Source organism: Macrotis lagotis, chromosome 1 (assembly GCF_037893015.1).
Source record: "Macrotis lagotis isolate mMagLag1 chromosome 1, bilby.v1.9.chrom.fasta, whole genome shotgun sequence".
Taxonomy (NCBI): domain Eukaryota; kingdom Metazoa; phylum Chordata; class Mammalia; order Peramelemorphia; family Peramelidae; genus Macrotis; species Macrotis lagotis.
Window position 1 is genome coordinate 296,469,698 of NC_133658.1, and position 21,706 is coordinate 296,491,403.

A 21,706-nucleotide genomic window follows, 5' to 3' on the forward strand; every position below is an offset into this window, starting at 1 on the left:
ATCAGCACCCATGAACTTAAAGTTCCACTTTATGATGATTCTCAAACCTATCTTTCCTCCTCCATTCTCTCTGCTGACTTCCAATCTTGCATCAACAACTGCCTTTCAATCATCTTGAACTGGATGTCCAGGAAACAATTTAAATTCAATTATGTCCAAAAGAGAGCTCATTTTCTTTACTACACTCTCTCCTTCTCCTTCCCCATCCCTGCAGAGGGCAACATCATCCACCTAGTCCCTCAGGCTCACAACCTGGGAGTTTTCTTGGATTTTTCACTCTCTCACCCCCTATGACCAAGCTGTGCCAAGATCTGTCAACTACACTGTTGTAACATCTCTCAAATACACCTCCTTCTCTCCTCTCTCCTGCTCTATTGCAGTCCTCCTTCCCTCACACCTGGACTGCAGCAGCTTGTTGGTGGGTCTGCCTCCTCAAGTCTTTCTGTACTCCAATATAGCCTCCATTCAGTCACTAAAGAAATTTTCCTAAAACACAAGTCCCATCACGTCACATCCTGCCCTCTTCAATCAATACATTCCAATGGTTTCCTATCGCCTACAGAAGCAAAAACCAAATGTTATTTGACACTTAGAGTCCTTCATAACCTAGCCCTCTCCTACTTTTCTGATCTTCTTCCATTTTCAGTCCAGTGACTCTGGCCTCCTGGCTGTTCCATGGACAAGACACTCCCTTTCTCTGCTCTGGCCATTTTTTTCTGGTTGTCCCCCATGCCTGGATCCCTTTCCATCCTTCCAACTATTGGTCTCTATGACTTCCCTTAAATCCCAACTAAAACCCCACCTTCTATAGGAAACCCTCCCAAACCCTCAACTCCAACACTTTCCCTCTTTCAATTATTTCTCATTTGTCCTGTACCCAGCTAGCTTGATTTCCATGTAAGCTTTCTGTTTAAGTAGTTTCGATTTCGATTCGCTCCTACAAAATGACACGTTCACACCAACAAAACTAAAAAGAACATATTTAATGAAGTGATTACAAAAGAGGTAGAAATAAATCAGTTTTACAGTAAAAGTAACCAATAAGTCCAAATATAATGAAAAGATCAAAGCCTACATAAATATATTAAGAGAAAACATCACTAAATGGGGAAGCTTCAACATCTGAATCAACAATGGCTGGGGAGTCCTGGGGTATACAGCCTTCAGAGTCCTGATTGGGAAGAGTCCCAGGCAGAGCATCCTCTCTATGGGTGAAACTCCAATTAGATTGGGGGTCTAATTGGATCTTATATAGCTTGAGAACAAAGGCTTCTTGCCAATTTTTTATGGAATAAAACCAAATTTTCCAGGTTGTATGAGGAGGGAGCCACCCCAAGAATTATGGAGTTTACATTCAGGAATGGCTAGTTCCTGAAGAGATAGGCAATGTTCATCAAGTAGGGCCTTGAGAGTCTGGCCAGGACCAGTCAAGGACATTCAGCAGTTCTTTTAAATACTCAAGCTGTTTTAAATAAGTACATGAGATCAGTCCGGCTCATCTCCTCACCCTGTACATCAGGGGTGAATTGGGGGTCAGAGATTCTCTGTATACCAGAAGTAAACTGAGGGTCAGTAATTCTCTGTAGCTAAACTATAAGGCCTAACCATGGAAAATCTTATATCCTATGTATTAACCATACAGCTTCTTGTGGGCAGGGACTGCTATTTGCCTCTTTTTGTATCCCCCAACTATTAGCACAATGCTCTGTACAGAGAAGGTACTTAATAAACGTTTGCTAATTGATTATTAGTTGGTTGAATGGAGAGAGCATCAGATGAAAAGATGTTGTGAAGGTGGAAATGCCAAATTATGGCAACTGATTGAGTTTGTGGAGGCATTAGTAAGGGTGAGGAGTTGAAGACAAAGTCAAGGTTATGTATCTGGGAAACTAGATGGTGGTCCCTTCAAATAAGGAAATTTAGTTTTCTTTCTTCCTCTTTTCCTTCCTTCTTTCCTTCCATATATGTAAGTATATATGTTGTGTGTGTGTACATATCACTTAATAATGATTGAATGATTAGATATGATCTTTATCTGATAATCTAAGTTGTAAATAAAACTTGAACCCAGGAATTCTTTATACACCCACATTATGCTTCCTGACTTCATTTTACAAATACTAAAGCTGAAAGTCTGTCACCTAACCATAGAATTTTTTTTTTTGCAAGGCAATGGGGTGAAGTGGCTTGCCCAAGGCCACACAGCTAGGTAATTATTAAGTGTCTGAGGTCACATTTGAACTCAGGTACTCCTGACTCCAAGGCCGGTGCTCTATCCACTGCGCCACCTAGCCACCGCCTAACGGTAGAATTTTAAAGATGGAACCTAACAAACCCAAACACAAAGTGAGAGGCTACATTGATTTTGTGGATATAATATTGGTCCTGGAGTCTGGAAGATCTGGATTCAAATTTTGCTTTAGATTCTTACCTGGGAAACTCTGGGCAACTTGTAACCTCCTTTGGCTATAAATATACATGTGCATCTATATACACACATATAAATACACAAATATGTATATGTATGTGTATATTATGTAAATATGTGTACCTCTGATATACATGCATTCACACAGAGGTTGTCTTCTACTCAGCTGTCAGTGATTTCCCTTAAGTACAAGGCTCATCATAATACTGCTTTATTCAAAATCTAGCATCTTTCATTACTTCTGGGATCAGATATAAGTTTCTGTGCTTGTCATTTAAAGTTCTTTCGACCTTTCCATTCTTTTCTTTTTAGGTATTTTTTTTTTCAAGGCAAATAGGGTTAAGTGGCTTGCCCAAGGCCACACAGCTAGGTAATTATTAAGTGGCAGAGTCCAGATTTGAACTCAGGTACTCCTGACTCCAGGGCTGGTGTTCAATCCACGGCCACCTAGCCACCCCTTTCCATTCTTTTTGGCATGACCCCCCTCCTTGTTCTTGGAGGTCAACTAACCTGGTGCTCTTGCTGTTCTTCATATGTAATGTTGCATTTCCTTTTTCAGTGCCTGGATAGTGGTTGAGCAAGTTTTCTGGACTGTTCTTACACCACCTGTAGTATAGAGGCCTCTCCTGGTTTCTTTCTCCTTCAAGGTTACTTCATATTTTATTTGTATTTCTTTCATATAGACATATCTTTGTGAGTTTGTCTCCCCATTACAAAGTAAATATAAAGACATTTGCTCTTTTTTAAAAAATTCAACCCTAAGTGATTGTGCTAGATGTTTAACAAATACTTAATACTCGTTGATTGAATGTTTAAATTTGATGTTTCCCTGGCCTAGCTAGGTTGTAGATAAACTGGACAGCAGGTGTTGTTTATGTCAAGATTCGTCTTCTTTAAGTAACCACACTCTGCTTCCTGATTCCATTTTATAACTACAAATATGGAAACTAAAGTTAGGATTTTTAAGATGGACACAAGGAACATAAAATGATAGTCTATGATGGCTTTGTGGGCAGAGTTATTAGAAATAGAATTGGGGGGGGGGGGCGCAGTGGATAGCGCACCCGCCCTGTAGCCAGGAGGACCTGACACCTCATAATGACCTAGTTGTGTAGCCTTGGGCAAACCACTTAAGCCCACTGCCGGAAAAAGAAGAAATGGAATATGAAAGATTTGGATTCGAATTCTTCCTCCCCGGACAAGTCACATAACCTCCTTGGCTTCAGTTCCTGGTCTGCAGAATGAAGGGGGCTGGACGAAATGGCCCCCGAGGTCTCTCTTTACGCTAAGGTGAGATTCTCCGGCCCACGTCTGGGAGGAGGGAGCCGAGGCCCAGGGAGGGGCCGGGGCTCCGCAGAAGCAGAGCCACACAAGGGTCTTCTGTCAAAGCCCGGCTTTTCAGTCCATCTCCCACCCACGGGGGGCGGGCCGGCGGCAGGTGAGGAGGGGCCCGGCTGCGCTCCGCAGCCCCGAGCAGCGCCAGGAGCCGCCCTGATTGGATGGAGGTGGGGGCCGGGCCGGGGGCGATGCAGCGCAATCCGCAGGCTGCGGGGAGGGAGGGGAGACGGCGAGAGCAGCGAGGGCGGGGCCGGCCAGGGGCTCGCTGGGATTTCGCGCGTCCTCGGCTGGGAGGCGGGTTTTGCTCGGCTCCGGCGAGACTCGCAAGTGCATTGGTCCGGCTGCGGCAGCCGGAGCGCTGGGCGGCCCTGAGGCTGAGCCGGCCCGACGGCCCCCGGGGGATGGGACACCCCGAGCCGACTCTGCCCCCGGCCCCCGAGGCGGGCCACGCCAGTTACATAAAGGGTTTATATAAGGGGCTCAGCCGGCGCGGCCACATGGGCTGCGGCGAGAGGAGGTGCCGGAGAGGCGGCGGGCTCGACTGCTGCAGGTGCCCGCTCTTCACCACCGACACCATTGCCGCGGCTCCGGCCCAGCCGCGGCCGCGGCCGCTCTGGGCCGCTAGAGCGGCTCTGTCCCCGGGGCATCCCCAGGACGGAGCGGACCATCATCCTGCGAGGGGGAAGAAGAGGAAGAAGGTGGCCCAGGGACGGCAGGGCGTGAGCCAGGTAAGGAAGCGACCCGAGCGGCCCGTTGGTGGAGGCACGGGGCAGAGTGTTGGCTCCGCCTCCAGGGTGACCCAGACCCCCAGGGCCCCGGGAGAATGAGACGCCACATCCCGAACCCACCCGCCTCCGGCCCGAAGTTGGGACGGTCCTCTAGACTCCACTCCGGCTTAATTCAATGGACTGTTTACACTAGGGAGAATCCATCCCGGCGAAAGGTACGGGGGAAGACGGGGAGAGACGGGGCCGGGGGAGCGCGGTCGAGATGAGAGACAGTCGCACGAGGAGACGCCTTTCTTCTGCTTTCTAGAATTCTCGCCGTCGTTTTCCTCTGCCCCATAAGCTAGCTTGATTATTAAGACGGGGGGGGAGGGGCTCGCGACCCTCTTTCTTCACCTCCCCACATAGCGACTCAGTGGTTTCGACCTTCCCGCTTTCCCCCCATTCAAGCGCCTGCCGCTGTTTCAGTCTTAAAGGGACCGCGGCCGAAGGAGGAGGAGGAGGAGGAGGTGGTGGTGGTGGTGGTAAGGGTAAGGGTAAGGGTAAGCGGTGCGGCCTGCGATCCCCGCCCTCCCCCTCCGCCCCCTTCCCCTCCTCCCGGCCTCCTGGCCTAACCGATTCTTTTGCTTGCAGGTCCCAGCCCGAAGTCCCGCTCCGCCGCGTTCCGGGGCCGGACGGAGGGATGAAGAAAGGGGGACCCCGGCAGCGCCGTTGCTGCTCCCCCCGCCGCCCGCAGCCATGGAAACGGGCGAGGAGGACGGTGTTCGCCGAGGGACACAAAGCAGCGAGCGGAAAAGGCGAAGCCCGGGGCTCCGGGCGCCCAGCGCGAAGCTGAGGCCGGCGGCAGCGGCCCAGGCCCAGGCTCAGGCCCAGGCCCAGGCCATGGAGGCGGCCGCGGAACAGGAGGCGGCCGCGGGCAAGGCCTACCTGGCGGCGGCGCTGAGGCGGCGGGAGGCGGCGGCGCGGCCGCGGTACAGCCTGCTGGCGGAGATCGGGCGCGGCAGCTACGGCGTGGTGTACGAGGCGGTGGCCGGGCGCAGCGGGGCCCGGGTGGCCGTGAAGAAGATCCGCTGCGACGCGCCCGAGAACGTGGAGCTGGCGCTGGCCGAGTTCTGGGCCCTGACCAGCCTCAAGCGGCGCCACCAGAACGTGGTGCAGTTCGAGGAGTGCGTCCTGCAGCGCAACGGGCTGGCCCAGCGCATGAGCCACGGCAACAAGAGCTCGCAGCTGTACCTGCGCCTGGTGGAGACCTCGCTCAAAGGTACGGGCCCTCAGATGCCCCTTTGTCTCGGGCTCCACACCTGCCCCGGGGCCCCTCGGTGCCGCCCCGGGCCCTCGGCCCCAGCCCCCGCCGCTGGGTCCCTCCCTCCCCGGCACCTCCGGCGTCCCCTTCCTCACCCGGTTAGGCCCCCGGGTGCTGAATAAGAATAAGAATAACTTCCTCTAATAGTCTACATTTATATTCACGTGAAGCATTGTTATCTGGGCCTGGGGGGGGGGGGGTTGCTCGGTTCTGTTCCTTTCTAGGCGATTGTTTGAGAAGTCAGAGCTGGAACCTAAGTTTTCTGACTCTCAACAGGTAGTTTGTCAAAGGCTATATATATATATATGTATATATACATATATATATATAATATATATATGTATGCTGTGCCGGGGACTGGCCTGGAGAAGTGGGGAGCTGACTTCCCCTCAGGAGTTTACATTCTATTAGTGGAAACAGTGTGTGTGCAATAAATTTCTTTGAGTGTAATTTCAGCTATAGGGGGCGGAGTCATTTGTCACATACAGGAAGTAGGCTCGTTTGGTTGGGCCCCAAGGAGGTAGGAAAGAAAGTAGAGGGAGAAATAGGCCGGGGAAAGGGGGACCCGGTTGTGAGGGACTTGAAAAGTTGGTTCTTGACTCTGGAGGCAGTTTGGGCCCGAGAGTGTCAGGGTCTTTTTGCTGACTTGTGTGCCTGAGGAATATCACTGGTTGTTGTGGGGCGGAGGAGAAAGAGAGCAGGGCTTTTAAAGGGGACGAGGCAAGGGTGATGAAGGCCTGCATTAGAGTAGTGGTTGGGAAAGTTGAGAGAATGACATATGTGTGCGTGTATATATGTAAGATGTGGAGACAGACTTGGTAAGAGTTGACAGTATGAACATGGAATGAGAAAGAGTTAAGAGTCAAATTACCAGAAAGAATCACTGATTCTGTGGACTTATCCACATCCTTGACTGTCAACTCTCCCTCTTACCTCAGTTAGTTCCATAAGACTGTGACTATAGTTTCCCCTGTTCTCATAGGAAGGTGGATAAATTCCCCAATGCCTTATATGATTGCTTAGCTCATATCATAGTAAGAGCATTGATTTCTAATTAGACACAAAAGGTTTATTGAACCCTCAGTGTACTCATTCTATAAAAGAGGATTAAAAATATTTACCCTATCTTTAGATACCTGTTGAACCCTCTTGAAATGTGAACTTGTAGATCCTGTAGTTTTTCTTAACTTTCTAACTACTCAACACAAATAGGCCCTTCTCACTTCTGAATCACTCTGTTTCCCATTGAACTCTTGACATTTTTTGTTCTCATCCTATAACTCCACCTATATTTTCTCCTCTGCTATATCAATTTTGGATGTATTTCTTCATTTTCGTATAGGCCAAGGGAAGGGCAGCTTAAAGGATTGCTTTTATTCAATACATATTTCCTTGTCTTCAAGTTCATTGCCAGTGAAATTGGTCAGGTTTGTAACTTTTATTTCCCTCTGGCCTTTATTTTCTTAGGGAATAGGATTAGACTTCTAAGTTTCCTTCCATATTTCTGAATCATAACTTGACTTCTCTGAACCTATTTTCTTTCTCTTCAGCTTCTTGACCATAAATATGCTTTCATGTTAAGTAATAGAAACTTGTTGAAAGCACAAGATAAGGTTCCTTCATTTCAAAAGAGGGCCCATCTTTGCCACAAATTAGTAGTATGAGCTAATATGGTTTACTATAGCCCAGCTCTAGGTCTTAGCTCATTTCAATTTTTAGGCTTTTACATCTCAAAGGAATGTTAGCTAGACATCTTCCAGTCAAGAAGGGAAGTAACTTTCTCAAAGCTACACAGCAAATCAGGTCACGGCCCCAGATTTTCTGATGTCTAATCCACTGCTTTTTACACTGTACCATGGAAAAGAAACCTGGCTAGTAAGAGAGGTCTTCTGACTTTTTGATTGGTGCTAACTCTTCAGTCAAATCCCACTTGATCCTTTAGCTTTGGAAACAGAATTTGAGAGTCAGATCCCATTCACATGTTTTTATAACCTTAGACTAGGTCTGTAGAAAGAGAGGTGAAATAATTATCTTTCTTAGCACATAGAAGAGGGCTCCAGTAGAAACTTCCCTGGATATGTTGAATGCCAAGATAAAATATAGCTGAAGAGTTGGAGATTTATACATGGAGTAGAAGTTAGGACCAAATGACTTATAGATTCTCTTCATACGCTTTAATTCTGTGTTAGCATAAGAGTTTGCAACTGGAAAGAACGTTATTCTTTATTCTGTGACTATTTCCACTATGCATATGAAAAAAAAGGAAACCCCAGAGAGAAGGAAGTAGATAACATTATTCAATCAACAAGTATTTATTAAATGCCTTCTGTGTGCTTAGACACTATTCTAGGAGATAATACAAGTACAAAGAAAGAAATGATACTTCCTTGAACTTTCATTCCAAGGATACATAGAAAATGCATACAACATAAATATAAAGTTAGTAGATAAAATACACCACCACCAACATCCCAGGTAGTTAAATATATTGGGAGAAAGGATTAACAGAAGTATGAATGAAGACAGTCTTGATAAAAAAGATGATTCCTAAGGTACAGATAGGGAGGGAGGGCATTCCAAGCATGAGGACAGCCAGAGTGTAGTGAGGGGAAATGGAATGTCATGTGTGAAGAATAGAGAAAAGGTTAGTTTAGACGGATTCCTGAGAATGAGAAGGGGAATGATATCCAATAAGACTTGAAAAATAGACTGAGTTGACTTTGTAGGGTTTTTAAAGCTAAACAGAATGTCATATATTATTCTTGAGGCAATAGAAAACCACTGGAGTTGGTTGAGGAGAAAAGTCATATAGTCAGATCTGGAAAATTATTTGACATCAGAGTATAAAATAACTAGAGTATAGTGATTTAGAGCTAAGAGTGGTAACTGTATAAGGGGAGAGATAAGGCTTAAACAGAAGAAATGTGACAGACCTTCAAGATTTGGCATCTAATCAGTTTTGTGGAATGAAGAGATATTGAGGATAAAGTGAGATTATGAACCTGAAGCTCTAGAAGGATAGTGGAAGGGCCTTCAACAGAATTGGAAGATTAGAGGAAGAAAAAATGTAGCAGTTCAGTTTTAGACAAGATGAGAGTTAAAGAGATCTACAGGATGTCCAGTTTGAAACCTCCAATAGGCATTAGTGACTGACACAGGGCTGAAGCTTGGGGACAGACTGCAGCTGGATATGTAGATCTAGGAATCACTTGCATAGAAGTATGATAATTAAACCTTTGGGAACTGATGTGACCAAGGTCATAGAATATTGAGCCATGCCTGGCTACTTATCACTCCTAAGAAGGTAGCTCTGTGACCTTAAGGGAGTCATTCAACTACTATCATTTTGTTCTTCAGATTAGGGATAATAATGCTTGAAATTGTCTAACTTGTAGGATTTTAAGTAAAGCAAAGTGCAACAGCATCATAAGATTTTACTTTTAGTTCTGGGCATCTAGTTTTGACCAAAAGAGATGAAATTGAAAGATCTCTGAGAAGACATTAGTATGATGAAAGAGCCTTGAACTTAAAATCTGAAGTCCTTGATTTAGCCAGAACCCCATGACTTGATGTCCTGTGATCCTGATAGAACAATTTACCCATTTCCTCTTCTTGTTGGGGTTAATGATACTTGGACTATTTAACTCTCAGTGTTGTTGTGAGACAGGTGTTTTTACAAAATGTCACCAGTATCTTCTGTTGGTGACTATTCATCATGTTTTTTTTTGCAAGGCAAATGGGGTTAAGTGGCTTGCCCAAGGCCACACAGCTAGGTAATTATTAAGTGGCTGAGACCAGATTTGAACCCAGGTACTCCTGACTCCAGGGCTGGTGCTTTATCCACTATGCCACCTAGCTGCCCCAACTATTCATTATGTTGGGGTGAACTAAGGGGTGTCTAGAATTCATTTTGTGGTAATCAAGACTAGGTTTTGTGGTTGTCATATGGGACAAGCCTTTTGGACCCCCTCTAGCTATTGGGAATCACAGCCTAGCATTTAGGGAATCATCCACAAGGGTGGTATCCTCATCTGTCATACACTCAGGGTACATAATCTCCCTTGCTCCTGAATGACACTTGAGCTGATACCTGCCTCCCTCTGCACTGTGCTTTAGGGACTTCAGGGAGAGCATAGTACAACCCCTTGAGATGGAAGAAAGCTTGACTTAATTGAGAGGTTTGATTAATTGAGGTGCTTCCTTTAGAGGGAATTGAGTGTAGTGTTTTCCATGAGATAGTTGACATTAAATATCTAGGTTTTTACTATCCTTATCAAAGGTTTCAAACCTTTTAGCTAAGAAAGAACCTCTTTTAGTGTTTGATTCAAAGAATTTTAGAATGATGATAATAACTTTGGGTGTGCCAAACATGGTTAGCTGTTTCATCTCATGATTCCCAAAGGAACCTTGTAAAATCAGTAGTAAAAGTTAGGTAGAATGTATTGCCTTGGGTTCTGATCTCTGCCTCGTCATTAACTTGGGTATATTTTTTTTTTATATATATTTTTCAAGGCAATGGGGTTAAAGTGGCTTGCCCAAGGCCACACGGCTAGGTAATTGTTAAGTATCTGAGGTCGGATTTGAACCCAGGTACTCCTGACTCCAAGGTTGGTGCTCTATCCACTGTACCACCTAGCTGTCCCTAACTTGGGTGTATTAACTGCACAAATTACTTCTCTCTGGGTTTCAGTTTGCCCAGTTATAAAATAAAGGTTGAACTGGGTAACATCAAAGGTCCCTTCAAGCTCTGAAATTCTGTGGTTCTGCTAAATATCATTCCCATTTTACAGTTTCAGGAAACAAGCCCAAAGGCAGCCCAAGGCCATATAGCTAGCCCATCAATAGAAGTTAGAGCAGGCATCAAAACATGAGGACTCACTCCTCTTTCCACCTTAGGTTTTTAAAAAATTTCTATTCCTAACCTATTTATCATGTGCTACAAAGAATGTTTTTTTCCCCTTTCCTTCTCAGTCAGTATCTCTCTGCTGTTTTTTTTTTGTTTTTTGTGTTTTTTTCACAGTGTTTCACAGATAATTGCCAACCCCTTCTGTTTAGAACTTTTTAGAACTTTTCTGTTAGGGAAAGTGGGACACATGAGTGAATGTTTCTAAGGGATGCTATGAATCTAACTCTCTAAAACTTAAAGGTAAATGAATTAGCACAGAGTACAAGAGGAGAGGCACCACAATATAGCAGAAAGAGCACCAACCCCTAATAGTCAGAATTTTGACTCAGTGCTCAGAACTGTCACTTAATAATATGATCCTGGGAATGTGGGAGTATCCATCCCTGCCCTTAGTTTCTTCCTCTACAAAATGAGAGGATCGGATGAGATGTGCTCAACTTTTTGCAACCCCATCATTTTATAGGGAGAAAACTGAGTCCCAGAAAAGTTGTTAACCTTTAACCCAGTCTCTCTGACTTTAAGGTAAATGTTTTTCCTATATTTGTATCCTGGGCCTTGAAGTTGTCTAGAGGATTGCTAACTCCCAAGGCATCCCAGTCTATTGATGGACAGTTCTAGTAAGAAAATTATTCTTTTTTATTAGTCTTGTTAGATATATTACAACTGTGATATTCCTCAGTTCCTGGTCAGCCCTCCATTGATGCACATAAGTGGTGTAGCCACCATTAGAAGATTATGGGACAGAGCAGCTATGTGGCACAGTGGATGGATTACTGGCCCTGGAGTCAAGAGTACCTGAGTTCAAATGCGGCCTCAGACACTTAATAATTACCTAGCTGTGTGGCCTTGGGCAAACCACTTAACCCATTTGCCTTGCAAAAACCTTAAAAAAAAAGGAGAGAGATTATGGGACAGTGTGGTCTTTGGATTGCCAAGATGTAGTTCTCAACCTAGTGCAAGTTACTAAGGGAGATTTGCCTGGGTGGAGTGAGCCGAAGTCATTTTCTCTTCTTATACTAGTTCTGTCCACAGAACGGTGACTAAGATTACCAAATATTGCACTTAAAATGATGATCTTTCCTGCCTAATATGTACTTAGGTTCATAGAACTATGCCAATGCTAGTAAAAGTTTAAAAGGGACCTCAGAAATTACCTGAATCAACCACTGCCTAGTCATAAATTTCTATAATATCAGATGAGGTCTTGGATCATCTAATTTAATACCCTCATTTTACAAATGTGAAAAACTGAGGCCCAGAAACATGTAGTAGTAACTTGTTCAGGAGCTAATATTTGAAACCAAGTCCTTTGACTCCAAATCTAATACTCTTCTAAGTATTTCATTAATATAAAATGGCATCCAAAGAGGACTTTAGATTGTCAGATTTTTGAAGGATCTTAAAAATCACTTAATCCAAGCTCTTCATTTATAGATGAATAAAACTGAAGCTCAAAGACAGAGAAATCATTTCTTCCACAACTAGAAAGAGTCAAAAGCTGGCACTCAAAACCCAAGTCTGATTCTAAGTTCAACAAACTGTGCATTATATCTCACCCCCTAGGGTGCTGTTCAACAGTTTTGAAATGTAATTATTAAAGCTCTAAACTATAGGTTGAAGTTCAGGCTATAGTTTGGACAGACTGAAAGTTTTCATATTTTATCTTTGCAGTCTATTAGACTTCAGGCAAGCTGGGACCTGGCGTAGAGTATTGCCATCTCAAAGTAAGACTGAGACTTTGTGGCTAAGAGGGATTTTTTCCCTGCCAGATTGCTACCAAAACATAGCCAGTGTAGGGGTAGAACTTAGGCTCTCTTGCCAATGAGTTCTCTTGCTTAATAGAAATCTTTATGATTAAAACTAAGATAACATAACAGCCTCTTGCTAAAATTTGCAGTATGGGAATCTGAGAATATGGAAACAAATTCTTCAAAGTTCCTAATCTTCCATCTTTTGAAACAAATCAGTAAAAGCAAAAAAAGAAGAATAAGATGAGAAAAATAAGACTGAAAGAAACTAGAAAAATCATAGTTGAAGCATTGCTGCCTCATGTTTAGGAAAGTCATTCTCTTGAGAGAATAATTAATAGCAGTCTAGTATCTATCTGCCCTGGAAACACATTTTAAATTCGTGGTCAACTTCTAGTTGCCAAATTTCTAGAAAGGGTTGTATACCAAAGGAGGCTAACCAGAATGGGGACTAGGATGAAAGCCACATGTCAAGTACCTTGAGGACTTATGTGAAGGAAAAGAATGCACTTGTTTTATTTGGTTATAAAGTCAGAAAGTATGGATGGAAGTTACAGGGAGTAAGGTTTCAACATAATATAGAGGAGAACTTCTAACAATCAGAACTTGGCAAGATTACAGAAAAAAATTTTAGAGGGGGACCCCATCACTGAATATATTAAAGAAAACATAACTTCTTGTCTGGAATAATAGGACGGGATATCATAAGTAAGGAAATTGAGGTAAAGAGAAGTTAAATGACTTGCTCGAGATAATACAAAGTGATTTAAGTGACAGAAGGTATTTGAGCCCATGTTTCCTAACTCCCAAGTTCATTAGAAAAAAAAAATCATTGCTTTTTCCCCAGTATTAAATAACTTCTGAATTAGTTTTCAGCTCTGAAGTCTAGGATTTTTTGACATTATGTTTTAGGATGGTCCACTTTCCCCAAGTGGTCCATATGTAATAGTATTCATAATGTCCCAAACTCTTAATGGGATTTTTAAAATTAAAAAACTTATTCATTGTGACTTAATCTTAATATGGTCATCGTTTTATTTACATACATTCGTGAATGTGCCCATTCCCATCAGACCTTCTCTTTGACATCTTGTTTCGTCACCCACCCACCCCACACCTTCCCTTCTTTTCTACCATTAAAAATACCATATGATCTTTTCTAATGAATGCATATGAACACATTCATTATTAAGTGCTTATTATGTGCTAGGGACTAGATATAAAAAGACAGAATAGAAACAGTCCCTGCTTTCAGGGTGCTTAGCTTCTACTAGAAGATTTGTCCCGTGTTCTCAAATTTTACAAAATAAATAAAATGCATTTTAGGGAGGCAAGTAGCAGTTGGAAAAGATGGGATCAAGAGGCAAGTAGCAGTTGGAAAAAATGGGATCAAGAAAGACTTCCTTTGAAATGGAGGCGTCCAAACTTAGCTCTTCTGAGCACAAAAATTATCAAGGGACACATACAGAATTCAATACTCATTCAAGAATCTAACTCATAGCACCAACTAAGCACAACAAAGCAGGAATGGGGACCAACTGGTTAGTATACCTGCTTCAAAAGGTGGTATCCAAATTTAATCTTAAATGAAGAGATTCTCTGAAATAGATAAGGAAAGATTTGTATTGGTGCCCAGTACAAAGTCTGAGAGAAGCCATCTGGAAGGCGAGTTTGACTGGATCAATGTGGGGAAAGGAGATGTACATATAGAATAAGGCTAAATGAGTAGTTTGGGGCTATGTTGTGAAAAAGTTTATCAAGTTAAAAAAAAAGTTACCAAGTTCCAGAGACCAGGGAAACCACTGTAAGTTTGTAGAGGAACAACATGATGCTCACCAGGAAAGGCACTTTGGCAGCTACAAAAATGGATAAAACTTGGAGGGAAGTCAGAAGACATTGCATTACTTTCTGTTTTAAGTCAATGGTAAGAATAAAACTGATGTGAAAGATGCTTGTTGAGGTAGAAAGGACAAGATTTGGCAGTTGATGGGCCTTGAGGTGAGAAGCAGTGAAGAGTTCAGGATTGCATGAAAGCAGAGAACATGAGAATCTGGAAGGCAAGAAGGGTTTGAAGAGAGCAGAGAAGGTATTACACCTTAGCCAGTAGCTTACTAATAGGAGTACTAGGACTCGAACTTCCCCTCTCCTTGCCCAAGTCCTCTAACAAGACTTATTGCCCTTTCTACTATTCCACACTGTGAAGGTGTGTTTTTTCAAGGAACACCTAGGAAGTCTTGGGTCAAACATATCCTTCATGCAAAAGAAGTGAGAGATGAAGTTGAATTGGTAGAATGGGGTTAGAATTATTAAAAAACAACAGCAACAACAGCTCTGAAAGCCTGGAAGAGAGACTTGTATATAAGATAATCAATTTAAGCAGAGTCAAGATGGCAGAGGAAGGTAGATTCGGTCTTGTATTGAGAAAAAATTCAGATTCCCCAAAACAGAGTGACCATGTGACTTTCCAGGACTGAGGGATCTTCAAGAGCTCAAAGAGCAAAATGGTTACTGATCTTCATTGACACTGATGAAATCACAGATCTGGATAGCCAATCTGGGAGCTGTCTTGAGTTTCTGAGCCTGAGATTGACAGTGGAAGATCAAATAACAGCTTCCATTTATGTAGATCTTATAATTTTATGAAGAATCTCACAAAAAATCCTGTGAGGCAGGTGAATGCAATTTTTTTAGTAATTTTTTAAGAAGACAATTTAACATTATCATAGTAAATTTATTCACGAGGAAACAGAGGCCAGATTAAGACAATTTTTCCATAAACCTACATGGTCAATCGGTGATAGAACTAAAATATGAGCCCAGATTATCATATTCCAGTCTGGTCTCCTTCCCACCACCCCTTGTTGCTTTTCAATCAAATTGAAATAAGACCTGGGTTCTAGTCCCATCTTGTTGGCATTGAGACTGTAATCTAAAAGCTAAGGTTTTTTTTTCTTTTAAAAAAAGTTTCATGGCACAGCAACATTATATACTTTAAATTTTTTAGTTTAATTTTATTGGCAGCTATCTTGTGATTAGAAACTAGAATAATGTATGATAACAGTTGAAAAATTCAGATGTCATTTCTCCCTTCTAGGGGAGGTGTTTTTGATTAAGTGCAATTTCTTTATTCTTTTTTTTTTAGGTTTTTTTTTTTAAAGTTTTTGCAAGGCAATGGGGTTAAGTGGCTTGCCTAAAGCCACACAGCTAGGTAATTATTAAGTGTCTGAGGCTGGATTTGAACTCAGGCACTCCTAACTCCAAGGCCAGTGCTCTATCTACTGTGCCACCTAGCCACCCCAAACTTAACTTATTCTTGTCTTCATACTGAACTCCTCGATCTCTTACTTCTGAATGTGTCAGTAGTTTATGAACATGTGTGAATATTCTTTGATCCATTAATAATATCAGAATATTTCATTCTGAGTAATTTGATCTCTCTGTGTTGGTAGGGTAAGGGAAGACCCTTAAGGAACAGAATTTGATCCATTGTCAGAGAGATGTTAGAATTTAGGGGAAAGAAATGAGTTATACCCAAGGTGTATGACATGGGTTTATCTTTCATCTCAGTATTGGAAGGGAATTTGAGGATGGTGGGACATTGAGGCCAAATTTAATTTGAAATTGGAATCCTGACAACTATTCACACCTCCTCTACTGAAATACCACTAGGGACTGGAAACACATTACATCTTGAAGCAGTCTGTACTTTCTAGAGTGGAAGCATTTGAATGCAATAAGGACAAGATTTTTATTTTTTTAATGTAGGGCTTACTAAATAAATTATAGAGAACTCCAAGAATCTAGAGTTGAATGATCTGTTTTGTGGATGAGGAAACTGATGATCAGAGATGAATTCATTAAATGATAAAAATATTCAAGCATGAACTATGGCAATAACTTAAATGGTCACTCGAATGAACTAGATGACCTCTGAGGCTCTTCCAAGTCTCTGATTATATATTTAGATTTGGAAGAAGAACAACCCTCTCATTTTACAAATGATGAACTGATACTCCGAGAACTAAAGTGATTTGCCCACAGTCACAAAGGCAGTAAATAATAAGAGTTTGTATTCAAATCCAGCTTCTCTTGACTCTAGTTTCTACTACATTTGCCCAAGTTTACACAGGAAATTAGTGGCAGAGCTCCGGACTATTAATTCAGGCCACATGAGTTCCTATGATATTTTAAGTAAAAACATCCAAAATTCTCATTGACCCTTATAAGGGTCAAGGGCTTTGGTGGTTTTTTTAAATAATTTTTTCTGTTCTCTGCTTTCCACATTAAGGTGCTATATACAATAGTCTACCACTTAGGGATTGAGGATAAAGTCAGTGGGCTCATTAGTATTTCTTAATAATAATAATGTTTTCAAATATTTGTATGGTCCTTTATGCTTTTTCTGAAGACTGCGCTAATTTGGTTTTTATCATTGCCTTATGAGAAAGCCTAAGCACTGATAATTGTCCCCATTTGAAGGATGAGGGAAGCTGAGGCCCAGAAAAATGATTAATCTAGTTTCACACATATGTTTTCCTCAACAAAATCCTGTGAGATAAGAGTAGTATAAGCCAGGATTATACGCATCTCTTCTATCCTTCATCATTGTTCTGTCCATTATGTTATATATCTCCCATGTGAGTGTAATTATGAAATAAAAGAGCTGGGAGAAGCCTAAAGAGAATTCTGCTTCATTAGTCAGGTGAATGAAAGGCTAATCTATTGCAGATCAATGACAGCTCATTTCAGAATGGATAGAGACCATTTAGGTAAATTGTACAAATTTGGTTACAAAAAATATACTAAGAGATATCATTCACCAAACCTTTACTATCTTCTGTGTGCAAAGTTTTGTTCCTTCTGGGGGGGAAACAAAAATAAGGAATTCCCATCTTCAAGGAGATTGCATTTTAGTAAGTGAGGTAATACATAATAACAAATAATTATAAAAAAAACTAAAATGTAAGGAGTCCATAAGAAAGATGTGAATAAATTGGAGCCAGTGTTATGTGACAGAGAAAGCACTAGGCTGAATAGGCATGTCAGCAGGTAAAAATCATCCTGGCTCTTTCCCTTATTAATTCTGTGTGTAATCCTAACATTTACCTTCTTTGAGTTTCTATTTTCTTTTCTATAAAATGAGATGACTATACTAGGTAACAGGAATAACTATCATTTATATAGTTGTAAAGCTTGCAGAGTGATTCCTTTGATTTCAGTTAGGGGATCTTTTGGTGGTCATGAATCCCTTTGATTTTGTTTTTAAGTGTTAAAGGGGTTAAAGGAGAGATTAAAAAAACAAGGATGTTTAAATACAGTTATTAAAATATTTTTTAAAAAACAACACAAACCCCTGATAAGTGATTTCTGAGGTCTTCTCCTGAGAACATCAAAAAGGAGAAAACCTTTCCATCAGGGAAACTGGGAGAAATGACATTTGAGGTTTGGGTAGCACATCTTCAGGTGTATACTTAGAGGACATAATGTAAACAAAATCATCTAATAGCCCACACTTTGGGTTTAGCCAGGGGCCAGGTTGAAATGAGGCTAGAAGAAGGGAGGTTAGGGCCTAGATCCCTTCAGAGATTTTGAACACTATGCAGAGGAGTCATGCTGCAGTGTGAGTGTTGGAGACCTTGGGATGGTCTTAGGAGCTCTGATCTGTATTCTTTCTGTCATACTCCCTGCAGATTAACTTTGAGACTTGAGACAGAGGCATTCCTGTAAGCCCCAGAAGAGCTGCCCTAATGAAATGACAAACTCTCTACACTTCACTGTTCAGTACTTGTGTAAACATTTTTGTATCTGGAACAAGGCAAAAGCTCTCTATTTTCCATTCAGTCATGCCTTGTCTTTAGCTTACTATGGGCGTCTTCAGACTGGGAGCGTCTCTTCCTGTTCCCTGTATTCATCTCCAAAAACAACCCCACATCCTTTTCCTCTCCCCTTCAACCTGCTACTATTTCTCTTCCCTCCTATCCCCCCTAACACCCTTGCCTATCTCATAACTTAAAACAGTAGATCTGGCCCAAATGAGTCTTTTGGAACTGAGGACTCTTGGAAGATTCCTTGATCTCTACTGGTCTAGAAACAATGACTTAGTCCCTTTGTAGGAATTCAAGCTTTTCTCTCATTCTAATTCTCTTCCTACCCTTCAGGATTGTGAGGTATATTTTGTTTTGTAGACTGGCTTTTCCAACCTTGTAGCTATGGTTACCAACTTTGTATATAAAATAACCAGCATTTCCCAAAATGTCACTGATGTTTGCAGACATGGCCTGTGAGAAAAGAATTGGATGGTTTTTTAATCTTTTCCTTTTTTGGCTCCACCTGGAGTTTGAAATATCAAGCTTTCATTCCCAGGGAATTAATTTGAAAATTTGATTGGTTTCAGAAATCTCTTTTTTTGCCTGGACTCTTTCCTCAGTGTTTAAAATACTTCAAAGCTGGTGACCTAGAAAGTGGATTATGATAAAGAGAACTAACAGATTTTTTAAAAATTCATCCATCTTTCCTAAACTGGTTCTACCTGTATTACACCAAGATTCAAAGCAATGTAAACAAATTATATAATTACAGGGGAAATGAGCTATTATGGGGAAATGTGTGCTTTGAGGAAGGTCATATGTAAGGCCTCAGTCAGAAACTTGAGGGTAAACTTGCCTCTTCTGACCTTTTTAGAGAATTTAATAATCTAAACCCATTGAGGTTTTTCCAGTCATATGCCGTTTTAAGTAGTATGTCAGGGATACCAGATTATGCATACTTTAGTCTTAGAATCAAACATCATTTGAACTGCAAAGAATCTTAGAATAATTAACATACCTGAAAGGGACATCAGGACTGAGAACACTCAAGATTCATTAGAATAAAGAGTGTAGCATATTAAATCTAGAAAAGAGAAGGACCTTAGACTATAAAACAATATTAGAGATGGAATGGACTTAATTCATTTGTTTTTTATCTTGCCTATTTTTAAGCAGAGTTTCTCTTATCATCTAGGCTGGAAATGCAATTGCCAGTTGATATGGGAGTTTTGGTCAGTTCCTTTTCTTATCTGCCTTGGTTTATCCTCTTCAGACTGCCTGATTCCCCACTGCTAGGGGCTCATCTTATTGGTACAATGGACACTCAGTTGATGTGCTTAGGCCATTGCAACTCAAAATTCCTGAGCTCAAGCAGTTCTTAGTAGTAGAGATGGATCTCAAGTGAATGCCACTGCATCTTAGGTGTGGGATAAACTTTAGAGGCCATTAAATTCAGCCTTTTTATTATTAAAGAAGTTAGTTGAGGTTTGGAGCCTATTCAGTATCACAGTATCACAGAGCTAATAACAAAGTCAAATAAGGACCCTATTCTCCAGTATCTTAATTATTACATCAAATTGAATAGCTAATGGTGGGAAATCACATTATACTAGAAGGTTCAGAATGTACACATTTTTTTTTCTTTATCTAACCATTCTCTTTCCACTTTCTCATAAATGCCCTTTAGAGTTTTTTAGACACATAACAACTCAGAAGATAGTCAGAGGATTTTGCCTACTGCCATGAGTAGTGCTTTTGCATTTATTAAGCATCTTTTATTATACTAGACAGCCCCTGATTCTAATGATACAAATAAGCCACATGCCTTTAGGAACTTAGGTTTTATTTTATTGGGGTTGTGTGTGTGTATGTGTGTGTGTGTGTGTGTGTGTGTGTGTGTGTGTGGTACATACATCAAATAAATACAAGGTAATAATTGGTGAAAAAGAGGCATGGCTGGGGATCACGTAGGGAGAGGATATCAACAAAGGCCTTATGTAGGAGGTAACACTCAAACAAATTATTGAAGGGAGCTAGAGGTTCCAAGAGGCAGGGGTGAGGAGAGGAGGAAGAGCATCCCAGGCTGGGGGGGGGGGGGGAGCACAGCACAAGGACTGTAAATGGGAGTTGTCAAGTGTGAAGAACAACAAGGAGGCCAGCTTGGCAGGGACTATCAAGTATTAAGATTGAAAAAATAGGCTGGAACCAAGTTATGAGAAGTTTTAAATACCAAACAGAGGAGTTTGTAGTTGATCCTAGAATAATAAAAAGCCATTGGCATGTATTTGGCTAATGTGGTCAGATTTGTGCTTTGGGAAAATCATTTTGGCATATGTGTGGAGGAAGTATTGGAGAGGTAGAGTCACAGGGAGGGAGACAAGGAGACCAGTTAGGAAGCTCTCCTTTGTTTTTTGTTCACTTTGAGTTTTTTACTTGCCTTCCCTTCCCTTTCATTTTGTTGATATAGAAGCAGACTCATTCAAGAGAAGTGATTTGCCCAAGTTTCATGGCTAACTAGAGGAAGAGCCAGGACTGAAATCCAGATATTAAGGTTCCATGATACTGCTTACTATGAATTAGAACATGAGAAAGGATTTCAGTAGGCAAGGTGTACTTCATCCAAAATAATGGAACAGTGCTCATTAGAATCATAAAAATGCATTGCCTGACAGGACATGATAGTCCCTATTTATACATGAAAAAACTGAGGCCCAGAGAAGTGAGATATCTTCATTCTTAGTGGGTAACATGCCTCTCTGACTTTGATGTCAGATCTATGAACTGGGATTCCAGATCTATGAACTAAAATAATAAAAGTTAGAATTTTTTAACTATGGGTTCATATTCACATCACATCAAGAAAAGTCCATTCACTAATTTCTCTGGTAAAGGGGTAGGTGTGAGGGGTGGGGTGTAGTTGCCCCAAAGATAGAAAAATGAAAAAAATAATGCAATCCTACCCTAAAGAACTTAGTCTGCTTTTTTTCTTTCTTTTTTTGGAGGTGGAGCAGTTGGCTGAGGGGATGAGGAGATTGAAGATAGATAAATAATAAGTACAATACAGAGTGAACGTTGATTAATCAAAGAAGGTGGAGAAGTACTTGGAATTACATGAGTGAGGAGTAGGAGGTGAAAGTAGCTCAAGGCTTCAAGGAATAGATGGATCACTTAGCTGGGCCTTAAAGGGGAAAGGGAGAGACATTTATAAATGGAGATGAAGGTGGTGGCTATTCCAAGTGTGGGTCGACAGAATAAGCAAAGGAATAGTGATGGTAAAGGGTAAAACAAGAGGAAGGAGTAGAAAATAGTCCACTTTGACTGGAATAGAACATATATTTTAAAAAATATGTGGAGCAAGATTATGAATCTTAGTTTTGTGGCTATGCAATTCCCTTAAACTCTTTGAGCCTCTGTTATCTTCTATGAAAAATGAGTATAATATTTGCATTCC

At 41.5% G+C, this 21,706-nt stretch overlaps 2 protein-coding genes across 11 annotated transcripts in view; one reads left to right on the plus strand and one right to left on the minus strand.

The window, feature by feature from the left end:
* PDYN (prodynorphin) overlaps nt 1-5,501 on the minus strand; it is a 138,646-nt gene extending 133,145 nt beyond the window's left edge. For 4 of the 8 annotated variants that reach the window (XM_074211186.1, XM_074211185.1, XM_074211182.1 and 1 more), the window contains exon 1: nt 2,939-4,119. The gene's annotated coding sequence lies outside the window, so the exon portion shown is untranslated. Of the gene's footprint in view, nt 1-2,938; nt 4,120-5,106; nt 5,192-5,418 lie in introns of those variants that run through there. The other 4 variants (XM_074211180.1, XM_074211183.1, XM_074211181.1 and 1 more) reach the window with 4 other exon arrangements.
* STK35 (serine/threonine kinase 35) overlaps nt 3,547-21,706 on the plus strand; it is a 45,064-nt gene continuing 26,904 nt past the window's right edge. The window contains exons 1-2 of one of the 3 annotated variants that reach the window (XM_074211178.1): nt 3,547-3,718; nt 5,125-5,752. In XM_074211178.1, coding sequence (XP_074067279.1) covers nt 3,689-3,718; nt 5,125-5,752 — 658 coding nt within the window. In that variant the 5' untranslated portion in view covers nt 3,547-3,688. The other 2 variants (XM_074211176.1, XM_074211177.1) reach the window with 2 other exon arrangements.